A 17,260-nucleotide genomic window follows, 5' to 3' on the forward strand; every position below is an offset into this window, starting at 1 on the left:
GAAGTATGGAGTTCTTCTGGAACTGCCATCAGTTCACATCTGCACTGACAGCATCAATCGTGGGACTGGTGTTGAATTTTTTTTTTCTTGCTCTGTATGCAATATAACTTCACAGGCAGCCTTTCTTGGTTCATCCAGTGTTACCTCACCTCTTCTGGCCTACTCAGCACATGGCCCTCTGGACCAGTTATTCCCATCTCTAGCATCCTGGCTTGCTCCTAAATTGAACACAAAGAATAAGTATGAGAGGCTTTATTAATAAAACACTGATATAATTAAAGGCTACTATAAGCAAAATTGAGTCATTTTCTCTCCCTCCCCCCGCCCCCGTTTTTTCATTTCTCCTTTAGTCTTGTTTGAACCCGGTATGACAAATTTGGTGGGTGGTTTATATTGAAAATAAGAAGGATGTGGGTGGAGGTGGAATTGGAATAATATGAATCATTAATAAAGTGTTACATAACTTGGATTGTCAAATGATTAAAGTTTTTCAATTGATTAAGCACATCATTTATAATTATTTGTATAAATTAGCATATTGCAAAACCATTTTTGGAACAGGATTCTGCATAATAAACAACAATGGGGTTCTGCAACTATTATTTCAATCACAGAAATTTATTAACAATAGCAGAATCCAAGAAGGGGGAAACCCTATGTGACACACAAAAGTCCTTAGGCCCAGAGTGTGTTTGTTGCCAGCTCTGCAGATTAATCAAAAGCTGTAAGTGATCAGGCAATCTATATTTTGACAAGACCTTGTGCAACTATTTAACTGGTAGTAAGTTACTGCTAATAAATGCAACAATTTTAAGTCAGGTAGAATAAAAGTCACCTGTGCAATGATATCCCCATTTTCAGCATGAACTTGAGCTACAGCACCAAGATCTCCCAAGAAACTAAATATCTCATAGAGCTGAAAAACAAGATGCAGCAAGAAATCCAGCATTAGGAAACAGATCTTTCATCTTATATGTTTCTAACTAGTACAGAAAATCTGCTTTTAGCACAGGCCAGTCTAACCAACAGAGCCTATAGAAGGTATCAATGGAAAATAAGCATTAGATACGTTTAACAAAGGGAAAAAAGGAAGACTTCAAGTAAAGGAACTGGATATCCTGATGGTGATACATCTAAGATGGTGTATGGTGAAATGCTACTACTACTGGCTGAAACCTATGTCTCCTACTCATACTTATGTCTAATGTTTGCCTCATAAACAGGTATCCAAGGTAAAAAATTGTTAAAAGTTCCAACAAAACAATTAAGCCATCAGAGAGAGTCATTTGCGCATGTTTATGCTCGTTTTAAGTAGAATTTGAACTGTGGAATGAAATGCCAGGTTCTGAATACTGAGTCAATCTTTAAAAAATAACTGACCCTGATTATTCCTTGTCCTGCTCTCTTTTTCTCATAACAGCCCAATCCTGAGGGGAGGGGATACTTACAAGGCACCCAGGGAGGGCGCAGTCGCACCGCCTCCTGGGCATCCAGCAGTGGTATAGAGGGGAAATAGAATTTTCTCCTAGCCCCGTGAAACTCACCCATAGAGCTTCACGGGGCTATGCCAGGGGATTTATGCCTGCAAAATGGTGTGTTCCCAGAGCAAAAGAGCTGTGGAAGCTGCTTAAAGGAAGCACCCCTCCTGGGAACATCCTGGGAAGGCCCCCCCAGACAGCGGCACGAGCTCTCACACTGGAAAAACACTGCTGGAATGGCAGTAACGGTGCACAGGGCTCGCACTGCTCCCCGGTGCTGGAGTAAATCGGAGTAAATCCAGAGTGGCATGGATGCCAGTGCTGGGGTCACGCCGGCTCCTAAGCGGCTCCAGCCCCCCCCCCAGTCAGGATTGCACAGTAAGTAAGATATCCAAAGGTTTATTTTACTGTGTTTCCTGTATTTATCAACTGATCAGATATATTTTCTTCAAAAGCTTAAAGATCTACATAATATGTAAAAAGCTTAAATACATAAATACAATATTAATAATGATACACCAATCAATAACATTGTGACTCAGAATGATCTGTTTATTACAGGCTAAGTATGTAAGAAATATTTGCTACCATTTTTAAAGCTTAACTCACTAATCATGTGAGTAGAAACCTGGTTATTACAGATCAGTTTCTAACAGCTCATGGAACAGACAAAATAGTTTTGGTGGTCTCATACAGACTGTGTATTCCCCTCCCTACCAAAATATGTCACCAGGGGACCTGGAATACAAAAGCTTGAATATCTGGTAATCCTACTATCTATCCACCTCTGATAAGCCCAATGTTCATTTCTTCATATTATCTTTGGTCCCCTTAACAACACCAACAGTGCCATCCTAAGCAGATCTACTCAGCTTCTTACTGAAGTCTACTCAGAGGGGATAACTTCCAGGAAAGTGTTTTTACCCTTGCACTGTAAACCTAATAGTCCAAGGCTGTTCCCTTCTACCTGAAATTATTCCGCTCAGTAAATTTCACTGCTATAAAGGTCAGTGTTTTCTGTCAAACAGGCCCTCCCCCGGGGTGCAGTTAATAGAGCTGTATTAAAATTTAATGCGTCTTTCACTTAAGAGCATCCAAAATGCCTATGTGACTCGTGTCTGCTATTTATCAGCATAGCTCCACATATTGAGTGTAACTGCAGAAGACACATTTATAGTCCCCACCCACCCTTTCAATATTCAAAATGGAATGTACTCTGCAAAGGCTGAACATTCCAGCAACCCACCAGGGATCTAGGAAAATCACTTCATCTTGGGTTTGAGTAGCTTCTATATAATGCATAATATCAGCCTTGCTGGATGAGATTAAATATTTACCTACTCTAATATTCTTCTTGTAACAGCCAGCCAGATGCCTCTAAAAGTTCATATGCAGGCCGTGAAAGCCCCAACATCTGGTTTTCTGAGATACAGTGCCTTGGAATATGGATGTTCTTTCTACTTATGGTTAATAGCCAGTGGTAGATCTTTTCTTCATGAAGTGTTATAAAATTAAACAATGTCCAGACGACATTCAGGACTATACCCTAATGTGTTTTGACAGAGGTTTCAACCTTGCCAAAGGGTGAAAAGATACTTTTCTACACACCCAGCACAAGAGACCAGTATAACTCTTACCTCTGTATTTGACATCTGGTACAGATCCTTATAGGCCATGTAAACCATGAAAGAATTAATTCCTATAGGAAAGGAAAACTGCGTAAGAGATGTTACTTTGTACTGCATTTTATTCAAATGGTTATGCCTGCAAAACATGTGAGAAATTACTCATGTACAATCGAATGGGGTCTTTTGGCAAGAAATGGCAGCAAATGAAAACTTTTTGTTTATTCTTCTAGAGCAGATTCTGTGGAATGCTGGACTTGTCTAGTGATGGAAAATGTTAAGTGAGGTCAAAAGCTTAACACATTAAACTAGCCACACTTTGGAAATAATGCTAGGTGGGACTCTTCGCACTTTGTCCTGTTTACTGGCTTTCACAAAATTACAGAAATCATCCTTGTACTGTGGTAATAATAATAATAATGAAACAAAGCTACACTTAGATGATGAACAACAGAAAAAGAAAGGGTGAAAACGCATGATCGCTTTATCCTCCTTTAATCCTTGTTTTAACCAGGATCGAACGCACATTAAGCGAAACGCATGCGTTCGATCCTGGCTGAATCCTGGCTGAAACAGGGATTAAAGGAGGATAAAGTGACCATGCGTTTTCACCCAAAGAGTGCAATGGGTAACTGGGATAGTTATCTACCAACATATGTACAGTATTAACAGCATTGATAATTACTTTGTAAACCCCTTTTCACAGAGCAAAGATCATTACCATATTATACCCTCCAGGCACTCTTCTGAAACAGACAGTCTTCCCATTTTACTTAGATCAAAGTGATAGGAGTACATGGTTATTTCCAGCAGTGATCACTAAGATCAGTGCAGAGTTGAGCTGAAAATTCTTCCAAATAGTAACAACAGAAGATGCTATTCTTCTGACACATCTGTTAAAAGTCACATATATGCACTGGAGTATCTTCCAGCAATACTATGGCATTAATGAGATGCTAAAATAACATAATAATTTCAGCACTGCACTAGTGCTGCAGCAGGTACATTCCCCCTTACTCGACTGTACATGTAAGTCTTGGAAACAGGACAGACGTGCCAATAATTTACATGCCGCACCTTACACTGCAATGATATGTAGGCTATTCATAAGTAAATCAGCCTGCTCTCACTTCAAGAAGAATTACATAAAAAGGAACCACAGACACATGCAGGGTCACAACATCTCATACTTAATGCAGAAATGCAAATATTAGGTTCACGAATCCAACAACTCGGAGCATGTAGCCCAAAAAAGTTGTAGTCCAAGGAGAATTACATGCACAATATATACACTATTCACAGATTATGTAGATGTAGATTCTGATTAACCAACACAAGAATGAGGCGTAAGAAAAAGCAAAACACCAGGTACAAAAGAAAACACCTGGCTTAAGGCAGTGACAAACCTTTTTCTCTGATGAGCGTCTGCACTTCCTGTTTGACACTGTCATTCCAATGGGTGATGTCCACATGGAGGGAATAGTCACAGCAAGCCTTCCCATCACCCCACTCACGCCATTTCTCACAGGCTTCTATCAGGCTGGACTCCGGCTCCGGGACAACATGGTCAACTATTTTTAAAAAAATGCAGCAAGCTGTAGTACAACATGAAGGCCTTGTAAACTTCCCACTGTCCTGCCTGGAGCAGGTGTTCATTAGCAGTTTATGTGCTCTGTCTTCAAAAGGTCTGCTGTCCTCCCACCATACAACTCAACGCAGGTAGCCAAGAATGAGCACATTAAAAAAAAAGGATTCTATAGCACCTTAAAGATAAACTGTAGCATAATCTTCTCTGGGCGAGAGCCACAATCACAATCACAAACACATTTTCACAGATCCAATGTCACCCCAGATTTCCACATGCTCAACAGGCCTTCACAAGCAGAAGTACTAAAATTACTCATGACTCTGTCTGCTTGTACTAAGTGAAAGTGACTATATCTTCACTATCTTTTCCATGTGTGCAACACATAGCACCAAGCACTTCTTCTGAAACTAACCAAACTAAATGAAATCATGTGAAACATCTGTTCTACATTCCATGGCTCCATATGCGCATTGCTATTTCATTAAATATTATATTAATGCACTATGGCTTGGATCCAGACTAGATTTCTGCGAGAGCAGGGGGCAATAACTACCAATCCCCCCTCCCACAGATGACCTCCTATTCCCCCCAAGCCATTTCTGGGGGTCTCCTAATGCCCAGAAACAGCATTTCTTGGGGTGTTTTGGGCTGCTGTGAAAGGAACAGGTGAAAAATCACCCAACATTCTTGTGCCTGTGGAAATCTAGGCAGGAACCAAGCCTATGGGTTGTTGCAGCTGTGCTGTTTGAGTAAGAGGAACTGAGCAAAGCACATTATGCTGTCTGCTCGTGTGCTGCAACCCTGTATTTGTCAGCAGAGGTGCCACTAGTCTGACCAACATGGCTACTTTTCTGAAACTTGTCATGGTCCACCACCCCTTTACCAAACCACCAAAGTATACCACTTATCTCAAAATAAATGGCACAAGTGCTATAGAGACTGGCTAAGTAAATGCTGCCTCATAGTCTCTTAGGCACCGCAGTTGTTGCCTGATGAAAAGAGAACCATCAATTATTCTTTCGATGCCCATCTTTCTGGTGAAGCAAATTCTGTGCATGTGTGTGCATATAAAAAATCCCAGAGAGAGTGTAAGAGGGTACAAGGGCACTGTTGAAGAGGTTTAGTAATGGAACTAGAATTTGGGAAGCGTTGGGAATACTTTAGAATGGAGCCTTGGATACTCACCCTGAGGGCTCCTTCTCTTCCGAGGCAAAGGGCATCTTTATGTGTGGGTGTTTTCCCGCTCTTTCCAGGAGGCAGGACCAAACTTTACTTTCTGTCTCCTTGGCGGGAAGACCGCCCTTGTTCCCCAGTTACAGGCTTGTCTAGCTACTTAGAGAAGTGTAAAAACATCAAACTGGGAACAGTAGAAACAAGGTAAGGTTAGGAAACAGGAACTTTAATGCATTATAAATTGACCCTGACTGACCCTGGTGGGTTGACGGGTAAACTGAAACACTAATACTAACACAATGTTATAACCTAACATTGACCCTGGCTAACCCTGGCAGGTGGACAGGTAAAACTGATATGATAACCTATTCTGGTCCTTCTGTTATCCGTTTTAGCCCGGGTGGGCAAGATGCCCTTCGCCTCGGAAGAGAAGGAGCCCTCACGGTGAGTATTTAAGGCTCCATTCTCCTCCGAGGAAAGGGCATCTTTATGTGTGGGATTTCCAAGAGCTCCCCATATGGGTGGGTAAATTTCCTTCGTCCACGACATGTTGAAGAATCCTGCGTCCAAAGGCCGCCTGTGCGGAAGACCAGGTAATTATTTTGGAATGCTTGACGAAGGTGTTAACGGAGGACCAGGTGGCAGTGCAACAGATCTCGTCAACTGGAGCCTGTCTGTTAAATGCTGCCGTTGTAGCTGAGCTACATAGTGACTGAGCGGTAATACCATCTGGAACTGGGACTTTGGAAGCTTTATATGACTCCACAATACACTGTCTCAAGGTGTAGCTGATGGCAGTTGTCGACATCCGCAACCCCTTGTTGGGGTTGGAGATGTTGATGAACACTGAGTGTGACTTTCTGAACTCTGTCGTTCTGGTGATGAATATGCGTATGGCTCGTCGAAGATCCAAGGAATGCCAGGCTTTTTCTGTTTGGCATGATGGTTTCGGACAGAAGGAGGGCAGAGAAATCTCTTGGGATCTATGAAAAAGGGGATTTACCTTTGGGAGGAAGGTAGGGTCCAGTCTTAAGACTAATTTATCCTTGTGGAATACGCAGAAGCCTTTGCTGATCGATAGTGCTCTCAGCTCTGAAACTCGGCGGGCCAAGGTGATCGCGGTCAAGAAAAGGACCTTCATCCGAAGAAATCTTAGGGGTACCGTTTTCAGAGGTTTAAAGGGGTCTGAGGTAAGGGCTTTTAGAACTAAATTAAGTTTCCATGTAGGGAAACGATGTACCGTAGGTGGTCTGATTTGAGTAACGATGTCCCGATGTTGACAGGTGGGAACACCTTCAGAAAAGGGAATCACCGTGGATATAACCGCCACTTGGCATCTGAGGGTGGACGCAGCCAGATTTAAGTGTACTCACTCCTGGAGGAACTCTAAGATCTTGTTGACTCCCGGCTCTAGGGGATCTAGACCATCGAACAAAGGCCTTCCAAGATGCGGTGTAGATGCGTCTGGTAGCCGGCTTGCGTGCCTCCAGGATGGTGTTCACCACTTCTTCCGAATAGCCGCAAGTTAAGAGTCTCCTCCGCTCAAGACCCAGACAGTCAAACAGTACCACTGGGGGTCTGGATGGACTAGTGGAACTTGCTGCAGCATGCTCCGGGTGGTTGGTATTCTCCAAGGATCCCGAATTGACAGTCTGTGCAGTGTTGTGAACCATGGCCTGTGGGGCCAGAACGTGGCTAAAACCAGAACTTTGGCCTTCTCCTGCTGAATCTTGTGGAGTACTCTGGGAAGGATAGGGAAGGGTGGGAAGGCGTAGTGTAGCTCCTGAAGCCAGGGGTTCAGAAGAGCGTCTGCTCCCTCCGCCAGTGGATGGAAGTACCTGGTGAAGAAGCGTGGGACCTTGTGGTTGCTGGCTGATGCAAATAAATCGATTGCCGGGAGGACGAATCTGCATGTGATGCTCTGGAAGATTTGTTGATCCAGGGCCCATTCTCCTTCCTCTATGGTCTGATGGCTTAGCCAGTCCGCCTGGATGTTTAAAACTCCTCTGATGTGTTCCGCCTTCAATGATTTCACATTGAGCTGAGCACACCGGAAGATCCGTGATGCCTCTCGGTGAAGGGCGGACGATCTTGTGCTGCCCTGCTTGTTCAGGTAAGCTTGGTCATTATATTGTCGGATCTTACTAGCACGGAGGTCTGTGGAGAACGTTAGTAGTGCAAGTCTCACTGCCAGGAGCTCCAAAAGGTTTATATGAAGCTTTTTCTCCTTCACAGAAAGAGGCCCTGGACCACTTTCCCATTGAGGGTGGCTCCCCAGCCCTCGAGGCTGTGGTCCGTGAAAAGTTGCACAGGATCCTCGTGGATATATTGCTGGCTTCTTCCTAAGTTTGAGGGATTGGCCCACCAAAGTAGGCTGTGTTTCACCTTGAATGACACCTGAATTAGCTTGTCTCTCTTGTGGGTAATGTCTCTCTGAAAGGGGTGGAGGAGCCATTGGAGTGGCCTTGAATGGAACCTTCCCCATGGTACTATGGCTATAGACGACACCATGCGTCCCATGAGTTTTGCCAGGGACATGAGGTGAGACCTCCTGTTCCGTATTGTGGCATTGGCTAGGGCGACTATTTTCCCTATCCTTTCCCGGGGTAGGGACAGTGAATTTTCCAGAGAATTTATTTTGAAAAGACAGCATTAGAATCAGCACCTTACAAACCTACAGTCTGGTTCAGGTTCGTAGATGATACATTTACCATTTGGAGCCATGGTGAAGAAAAATTAATGGACTTTCTAAACCATCTTAATAATATCCATCCAAACATTCAGTTTACCATGGAAAAGGAAATTGAGGGTAAACTCCCATTTCTTGATATCCTTGTCATCCGTAAATCAAACCTTCAGTTAGGTCACAAGGTCTACCGGAAACCAACTCACACAGATCGCTACTTACACAAAAACTCCAACCACCACCCCCGACAGAAAAGAGGAATAATCAAAACATTAATGGACCGTGCAAGACGGATCTGTGAACCACAGTTTCTCAAGGAAGAAACTAACCATCTAAATCACGCACTGCTAGCAAACGGCTACTCCAAGAATGAAATCAGAAGGGCCATTGAACCAAACAAAAATCAGAAAACTCAAGAAAAACAGTCTCCCATAGGAAAGGTATTCTTGCCATTTATTAAAGGAGTCACTGATAGGATGGAGTCACTGATAGGATGGAGAAACTTTTGAAAAAACATAACCTACAAACAGTGTTTAAACCCACCAAGAAAATACAACAAATGCTACGATCAGCAAAAGACAAAAGAGACCCCCTCACCTCTGCAGGAGTATATCGTATACCTTGCAGCTGTGGAGAAGTTTACATCGGGACCACAAAACGCAGCATACAAACAAGGATAAAAGAACATGAAAGATACTGCAGACTTGGCCAACCTGAGAAATCAGCAGTGGCTGAACATGGACTGACACAAACAGGACACAGGGTCTTATTCCAAGACACTGAAAGACTGGACAATTCTACCAACTATTTTGTCAGATTGCACAGAGAAGCCATTGAAATTCATAAACATCAGCACAACTTTAACAGAAAAGAGGAGAGTTTAAGAATGAATAAGGCTTGGCTTCCTGCCCTGAAAAACCTCCAGACAAAGACAACATTCAACAATAGCCATACAGATTAGTTTTGGATTACACACATTAACAGATCACTTCAGGATACAATGGTTCCATATTAACATACCATACCCTCATTAGCACATTATCTTGATACTTACAGGACAATACTTTTGCAGGACAATACTCAGCTCAAACCCAACCCCTTTCTGACTATATATTACTCTTCCTACACCCTTGACACTGAGAGACACTGTCCTTCAGTGTTACTACTCTGAAGATGCCTGCCACAGTTGCTGGCGAAACGTCAGGAAAGAAAATTCCAAGACCACGGTTACACAGCCCGGATAACCTACAAGAACCAATGAACTCTGACCGTGAAAGCCTTCGACAATATCCCTTTCTGAAGTCTGCCCTGTATCGAAAGGGTGTCCTGGGAGGTCGAAAGGACTGATATGAGGATTGTTGCCATATGCGCTGCCTGACCTCCCGCCCTGGTCATGGCAACCACACCAGAGACTCGCTGAACTGTTTAAAGCGCTAACAGCCCGCTGCTCTGGGCTAGCGCTCTGCTGCATTGCCAGGCTGTCCAGGACAAGAGACCGGGTCGCCCCTGCAGAACCAGCAAAAGGGAAGCCAGGATCCTGACTGTCTCCTGATCCAAAGGGAAGCCATAACGCCTAAGCGAGAACGTCACGTCGCTCTCTCTCTTGCATCCCCCCTCCAGTATCCTGTGGGAAAAACATCCGCCACTATCTACATTAAAGACTGCTTTGCCGCATCCCTGGAGTGTAAAGATTTACACCTTCCTGACATGAGAAGACCGGATCGAGCCATCCCGGAGATGTGCAAATCATTGGTGCCAGCTTGGTTTACAAACTGTCACTTTGCCCAGTCTATGGATCCAAAGTCTTTGATCCCTATTGTTTTAGATAGGAGCCATCTGGGAAGTCTCAACCTTCCCTCCCCCCCTTCCCAGAGAAGGGTATATTTTGCCCTCCCAGACAGAGCAGTGAGCTTCTTGTCCTTCTTTGCTAAAGCTTGTGCCGTGTGTGTTGAGTTTTGCGGAGCTCCACACCCCCCCTCCTTTATGGTGACTTGGCTGGCTCAAGGCTCCGATACATCCCTCGCCTAACCCCTGCTATATTTCATTTTTGCATCTTTATGCCACGGATTTTGGACATCTCCACATCTAGATTGGTAACGTATCACCTAATCAACAAACCTCCTCAAATGTCTCTAGCCTTACCTCCTTTTATTCTTAGTTTCTTGTATGTATGTATTTGCAACACTGAATGAATATACATAAATACTTTTAATCTGGAAATCCTTGGTCTGTCGTTATTCTGAGAGTTATCGAAAACAATCCTGGTATACACTGGGTGATTCAGCTATATAAATAAATTAGTGCCACTGCTCATGCTAATTTCCCCAATCAAAGAGCAGTTTTGGTAACAGGATGGACGGCTTTCCTTTCTAAGCTGTCTAGGCATGACATGTTTCTTGTCTCTAGTTTCTACTAGAATTCCATCTAGCTTTCCCCCAAATAACCACCCCTCCTGAATGGGGTAGGCATTTAGGGTTGTTTTGGCCTTGAAATCAGCTGGCCAGGCTCTCAGCCATAGGGCTCTTCTTGCCGAGGTGATGGATGCCATGCACCTGGCAGTGAAGGATATAGAATCCAAGGAGGCATCCGCCATCAGGGTAGTGGCTTTCAGTACCCTTTCCAGACCTACCAGTGGTTTTCCTCTGGTACCAGCTGTAGAAGCTTCTTGACCCAGAGGTACAAGGCCCTAGTGAAAATGGAAATGGTGGAGCTAGACTGGATTGCCAAAGCAGCCGCCTCATGAGCCTTCCTGGTTAAGGACTCTGTTTTTCTGTCTAATTGGTCCCTTATGGAACCTGCTCCATCTTCGGGTACCAGCCCAGGGGTCTGGAGGTTAATTATAGGAGCCTCCACTAATGGCACCTTGAGCAGGTTCATAGCGTGAGGCGCTAAGGTGTAGAATTTCTTGACACTGGTAGGGATTTGCTTGCCAGAAGACGGGTTTTCCCACTCCTCTTTAACTGCCCTTAAGAAGAACTCAGGGAAGGGAACAGAATTACTTTGGGTCTGCTTCCTAGGGAAGAATTCCTTAACCCCCCGCTTTCGCTTTGGGGTAGGTTCCTCAGATGATTCCTGTTCCTCATTAAGCTAGTCCAGAGCTAGTAGCGCCTTGGCCAGTAGACCCTGGAAGTCTTCCCCCGCAAACAACCTGGGTTGCTTTTTGTCTGAAGGCATGAACTCCTCATCGGAATTGAACTCGCCCTCTTTGCATTCCTCTAGATCAGATTCCTGTTCAGAGGAGAGGGGTTCTGATTGTGCTGTGGAAACCTGATTTGTGGCTTTTTTGGCTGCCTTGGTGGCCTATTGAATGACAGGGGCTGTAGGAGACATGGGGTCCTCCTGTCCAACACTAAAGGAGTGGGAGGAGGAGGAGGCTGGTGAAGGCTCCTGTACTGCCGAGGAGAAGTGGGGGGGGGGAGCCTCATTTGGAACGCCTGAAATGCCTGCTACTGCCTCTGGAGGGCCAAGTTAACCAAGTCATTGGCCTCCTCGTTAGAATAAACCCGCCCGCCCGGTGCTACATTGGGAAAGGGGGGGTTGCCATCTCCCGTCGGGAGCGATCCTACCGCTAAACCAGTGTGGATCAAAGGCTGCGCGATGGTCGCAGGCTGAACTGAAATCACTTTTTCAGCAGGCGTCGAGTAGGCGGATCTTATGGAGCCGGCTCTCGAGAACTTACTGTGCTTCTTTTTCTTGTGCGCTGGAAGCGCCGCGGCTTTTGGGGCTGCTTTTCACTGTTTTTTCCTCTGCTGCGTCGGCAGCGGGGGCTCCATTTCTTCTGTGGCTTGTGCCGCCGCATCTTTCCCCTTCCCTAAAGGTCCACTGGCGCGACCATTGGGAGAGCTTTCCCTCTGGGCAGAATGGACCAGCCCACTCTGATAATCCTCAACCGAGAGGAGATTGCCCTCTCTCCCGGCCGCAGCGTTGGCCATTTTGTCTGCTCTTAAGCTGAGATCAGCTAAAGGCAATGGGAGGGAGAAGGGGGGAAAGGACGGGGGGGGGGATAAGACACACTGAGGAAGATGCTGGAGAACAGAACAACAAATATACTGAAGGATCACAACGATTATATCTAGATCTGAAGCCGGAGCTGAACGTAGTCACTGCTCTCCCGTTAAAGGCAGGACAGAAACTGGGGATCAAGGGCGGTCTTCCTGCCAAAGAGTCAGGAAGTAAAGTTTGGTCCTGCCTCCTGGAAAGAGCTGGAAAACACCCACACATAAAGATGCCCTTGTCTTGGAGGAGAAGACCCTTCATTAATCTAGAGTTTGCAACTCATGAGTGTTTACCACAATGAAGAAATTCTATCCACCACTTCACATTTTACTGTCTGTAATTTCTCAGACACATTGAGAGTGCATTTACCAGGAGAAAAAACTAAGGCACTGCGATGCTGTGGATTAATAGTTCTGGCATTGTACCAGGAGCTTTTAGCAAGCTGCTGCTGAGAAGTGAGCAGGAAGAAGTAGGTTCTCCCCTCCTTCTCATCTCTCTCTGCCATCCATTAAAAAAAAAAAAACTAAGATACAGCCTAATGTACCTTTTTATTGCCCCTGATGTAATCCTCAAGGTCTGCTGCAGTTATTTCATGCAACTGACTCTGCGGCACATACTGCAGGTCTTTCAACCAACAATGGAAATGGAGGAGCAGGAAAAAAAGAAGACTGATGTTTTCCGCCAACTGCATTCATACTTGAAACTTGTTCTAAAATTATCGTTACTGAATAAAAGCCACAGGAAACATGCAAGCAGGACTGCTAAGCAAAAATCCCCATACTTCAAAAAAAAATTCCGGGGGGGGGGGGACAAAAATAAAAATTGTGCTTCCCATGGCAGTTGCAACAGCTCTAACACAAACCAACTTGAAGTTTACTGAAATTTATTTGCCATAGTGACAAACAAAATCAATACTACTTCAAAAGTTACACCTTTTTTTCCTTCAGCTCCACCTATCTCACATGCCGCATTTAAACTTTTAAAAAACCTATTTATTCTTTTTTCTTTTACAAAACAGTATAGAGTAACTGTATATACTCATTTCCATTCTCACTGTGTTCAGATCATTCAGTACTAAAATAACAAGCTCACTGTTATATCAGTACAGTCATCCATACAGAAGTGTACATGGCTTAATTGACAGAAATGCTGTCAAAAGAGTGAAATGCCATTTCACTGCAGGAAATTAGCTTCTGAAGAAGCCCTCAGTATATTCCATAGAAAGAGGTTAAGAAGATTAGGTTGAGCTTTCTGTGAGTAGCAAAGTACTAATCCGTACCTAGCCCCTAGTGATTACTAAGTCATTGATGATAATATTTAGAACTGTAAACTACTAGTACAGTCACCAAGAGTGGTACTCCTTGCACTTACTAATCATGGTGGTTCCACCTGCCAATGCTGCTTTTGTCCCTTGGAAGAAGTCGTCCACTGCTGTCATCCCTTTGTATGGCATCTGCAAGTGAGTGTGGACATCTATTCCTCCAGGTATAACCATCCTGCCACTGGCTTCTATGGTCTTCACTCCTCCTGGAACTATTAAGTTATCTCCAATTTGCCTGATTAAACAGTAATAGAAAAGAGTCAGCCAAACATCTTTATAACAGTGACCCTGTTACATGGAATAGGTTCTACTTTCATTTCATTTCATTAACCTTTATTGGCATACCAAAAGACAGAGATAGAAAAAAACAACAATATACCTCCAAAGGGCAATACATATAAGTTACAGTCGGGTTAATAAAACTTTTCTTGTTCTTTAAGAACTCCTGTAAGAAATTCAGCCACGGTAGCCGTAATTTTAGGATCATGGTCACTCAAAAGAAATTTGCATTTCACTTCATTACTCCTGTATGTCTTGTACTGGAGCAAAGTAGATAGCAGTTTATCCCGCAGAGTCACATAGAAGGGGCAATCTAAAAGGATGTGGTCAATTGTATCTAACAAGTTTAAACCGCATGTGCATAGGCGTTCATGTCTAGGGATCTGGAGGTATCGGCCTAAGAGCATCCTAGATGGGAATGCATTAACCCTAGCTAATAGAAAAGCACGGCGTTGAGAAGGTATCTCTAGGTTATCTAGATACCTAGCCATTTTACCCGATCCATTATTAAGGCCTAAGGCCGCCGGAGAGCAGATGGGGGGAAGAGCTGGGTTAAAATTCTGCAATTCAACATCAAGGAGACGTTGTTTGATTCTTTTAAAGATGTAAGATTCATTGGCCAGAGCAAGATTATCTAAATCAATTCCAATTTGGCAGAGTCTAGATCTAATCAATATGTCCCATGAGAAATAATGAAGTTCACTTTTCAAGAAATATAAAAGGGAACCTGGCTCAGTTTGAAAATATAATTTGAGCCAATATCTTATTGTTTGAATCCAGGCTTTGGTGGCAATCAAGTTTTGCCCAGTTTCATGACAAATTGTGAAATATGAGACACATTTAGGTATCCCCAATATTTGTCTAAGAAATATGGCTTGGATGTTCTCCACTTCTTGATTAAGAGTTCCAAGCCATAAGGGAACTCCAAACAGAAGTTGGGGAAATATTTTCAAATTCAGGATTTTGTATAGGTTCTACTTAAGGACAAACTTTTCATCAACCATAGCGGTGTGCGGACTGGTTTAAGCAATTTTCTTCAAAGCACATTGATTAATAACGGATATACGCATAAGCAAACCCAGAATCTTTTTCTAGTCTAAAGATGAATGCATTTCCCTGCATTTGACAAATCTAAATGAATGAAAAATGGCTGGGTCCTTGTTTCTGCACTGATTTAATAACATTTAAATTAATACAGCATTTGCATGTATACTTTCCCTTTAAAACTTGATCAATTTCTATACCAACGTTTTCAAACGTTTTTGTTAAAAAATAATTGGCTGTTGTCATGAAAGGCTGGGAGGTAACAAAAGAAGTTTTCAAAAATCTTTAACCACACATCTGCACCCATACATTGACACATCCCATAGTTCTTAAGCTCTTGTGTCAGTTTTCCACACAATGGGAAAAGATTACCATTCTCCCCACCATATTGACATCCCCCTTCAAACTATATTTTTTTAGAGCAATCCGGACAAAGAATCACTGTACATATGGCATGGTTATATCCTAAGACCTAGCATTACATTTTGCAAAGAATGACAATTTCCAAACAATGACTAACAGTCCCTGCTAACAGTCCCTGAGTTTTGCCAGAATTTAGGAACTCCAATCACTTTAAAAGTTCTGCAAAGCAAACAAAAACCTTTCCTGGAAGTTTACAAAGAATCTGCTATGTATTTGAACACCAAGTCCACAATTTTAATAGCACATTAACTGTACATAATAACCCACGAATCTTCTTTTTCTAAACAGGAGGACACTTTTTTGGGGAACATTGGATCTATTGTGATTGTTCCTTTTATTCAGAAGTTTAGAGGGCATCCTTGACTGATGAATAATTCCTCTCTCTGGGCCAACCAGTGGGAGGCAACTTCTTTCCCCTGAGGCAAAAACTACTGGTAACCAACCCAATACAGGGAAGAACTCATAGAAACTCTGGAACTAATTTCTCTGCTCTAGAAGCATAAATGGTTGAACATCAGCCAGGGCTTAACTATACACAGAAAATCATTTGCATAAAGTAAATCACATGTACAATAAGAAAAACCAAAGGAAACACCAATTAGATGGTAGGATACACTACATAATTCCTAGTTGGCAGTAGTGATGATCTCCTCTTTAAGACAAGGTAAGACAAGCATATCCTACACACCCCGAGAAATAATCACGATAAGTCCAATGTTCCATTCTCACTCAGAGGAGGCCCTCTTTAACTGACAAAATATCCAAAAACAGTATTTCCGTCTAGGGATGGTTTAGGCAGTCAAGAAGTGCTACAGGACCTGCTGAAACACCTGACACCCCAAGGACAGAGGAGCCAAGGAAATTAAGTCAATCTTATAATGCCTCACAAACACTGAGGAGACACACATACTGTTGTCAGATGCAGTACTGATGTACTCCCAGAGCCACCTGCTGAGGGATAACTTCAACCCTTTCTTTCCTTTATGGAGAAGTGATACAGAACAGAAAATGTGATTTGCTGCAACTTGCAGTCCTCCTCCTGTAGATTTTTAGAGCCCTATTCCAGGGGTCTGCAAACTGCGGCTCCCGAGCCACATGCAGCTCTTTGGCCCGTTGAGTGTGGCTCTCCGAACTTGGTTCGGAGCCCCTGCTTTTGCGCCCGCTCGCGCCGGCAGCCAGGCTGTGGAGCCGGCGCGCCTGAGAGAGAGAGAGAGCGGGCAAACGGATGCGCTGTCTCCCCCCCCCCCCCCCCCGCCGTGGAGAATTGCCGGGTCCCCCTTTCCCTTGCCCTCAATGGTTGGGAGGCTACAGCCTCCCCTCCCCTCTAGCCGCGCGGGCGGCTCGGTGGTTCCTGGCCCCCCCGCCTATCAGCTGTTGGGCGGGGCAGGCTTCCTTTGGTAGACCTGGCTTCCGACTGAGTCCCATTGGGAGGCCATGTCTACCCACTGGCTTTCTTGGCGGTAGACATGGACTCCGAGGAGGGGAAAAAGTCCCCCTTCAGAGGCCAGGTCTACCAATTGGCTTCTATGGGCCTCCGGAGGCCAGGTCTACTGCCAAGAAAGCCAATGGGTAGACCTGGCCTCCCAATGGGACTCAGCTGGAGGCCAGGTCTACCAATAGGCATTTATGGTGGTAGACCAGGCCTCC

At 44.1% G+C, this 17,260-nt stretch overlaps 1 protein-coding gene across 1 annotated transcript in view; it reads right to left on the reverse strand.

Annotated features, from left to right (window-relative positions):
• DPYSL3 (dihydropyrimidinase like 3) overlaps positions 1 to 17,260 on the reverse strand; it is a 52,445-nt gene that overhangs the window by 12,731 nt on the left and 22,454 nt on the right. Inside the window, exons 3-7 of the mRNA XM_056852124.1 lie at positions 13,918 to 14,102; positions 4,510 to 4,674; positions 3,116 to 3,177; positions 836 to 916; positions 150 to 218 (exon numbers count right to left, since the gene is read on the reverse strand). Coding sequence (XP_056708102.1) covers positions 150 to 218; positions 836 to 916; positions 3,116 to 3,177; positions 4,510 to 4,674; positions 13,918 to 14,102 — 562 coding nt within the window. The remainder of the gene's footprint in view (positions 1 to 149; positions 219 to 835; positions 917 to 3,115; positions 3,178 to 4,509; positions 4,675 to 13,917; positions 14,103 to 17,260) is intronic.

The sequence above is a fragment of the Euleptes europaea genome, chromosome 1 (genome assembly GCF_029931775.1).
Source record: "Euleptes europaea isolate rEulEur1 chromosome 1, rEulEur1.hap1, whole genome shotgun sequence".
Lineage (NCBI taxonomy): Eukaryota > Metazoa > Chordata > Lepidosauria > Squamata > Sphaerodactylidae > Euleptes > Euleptes europaea.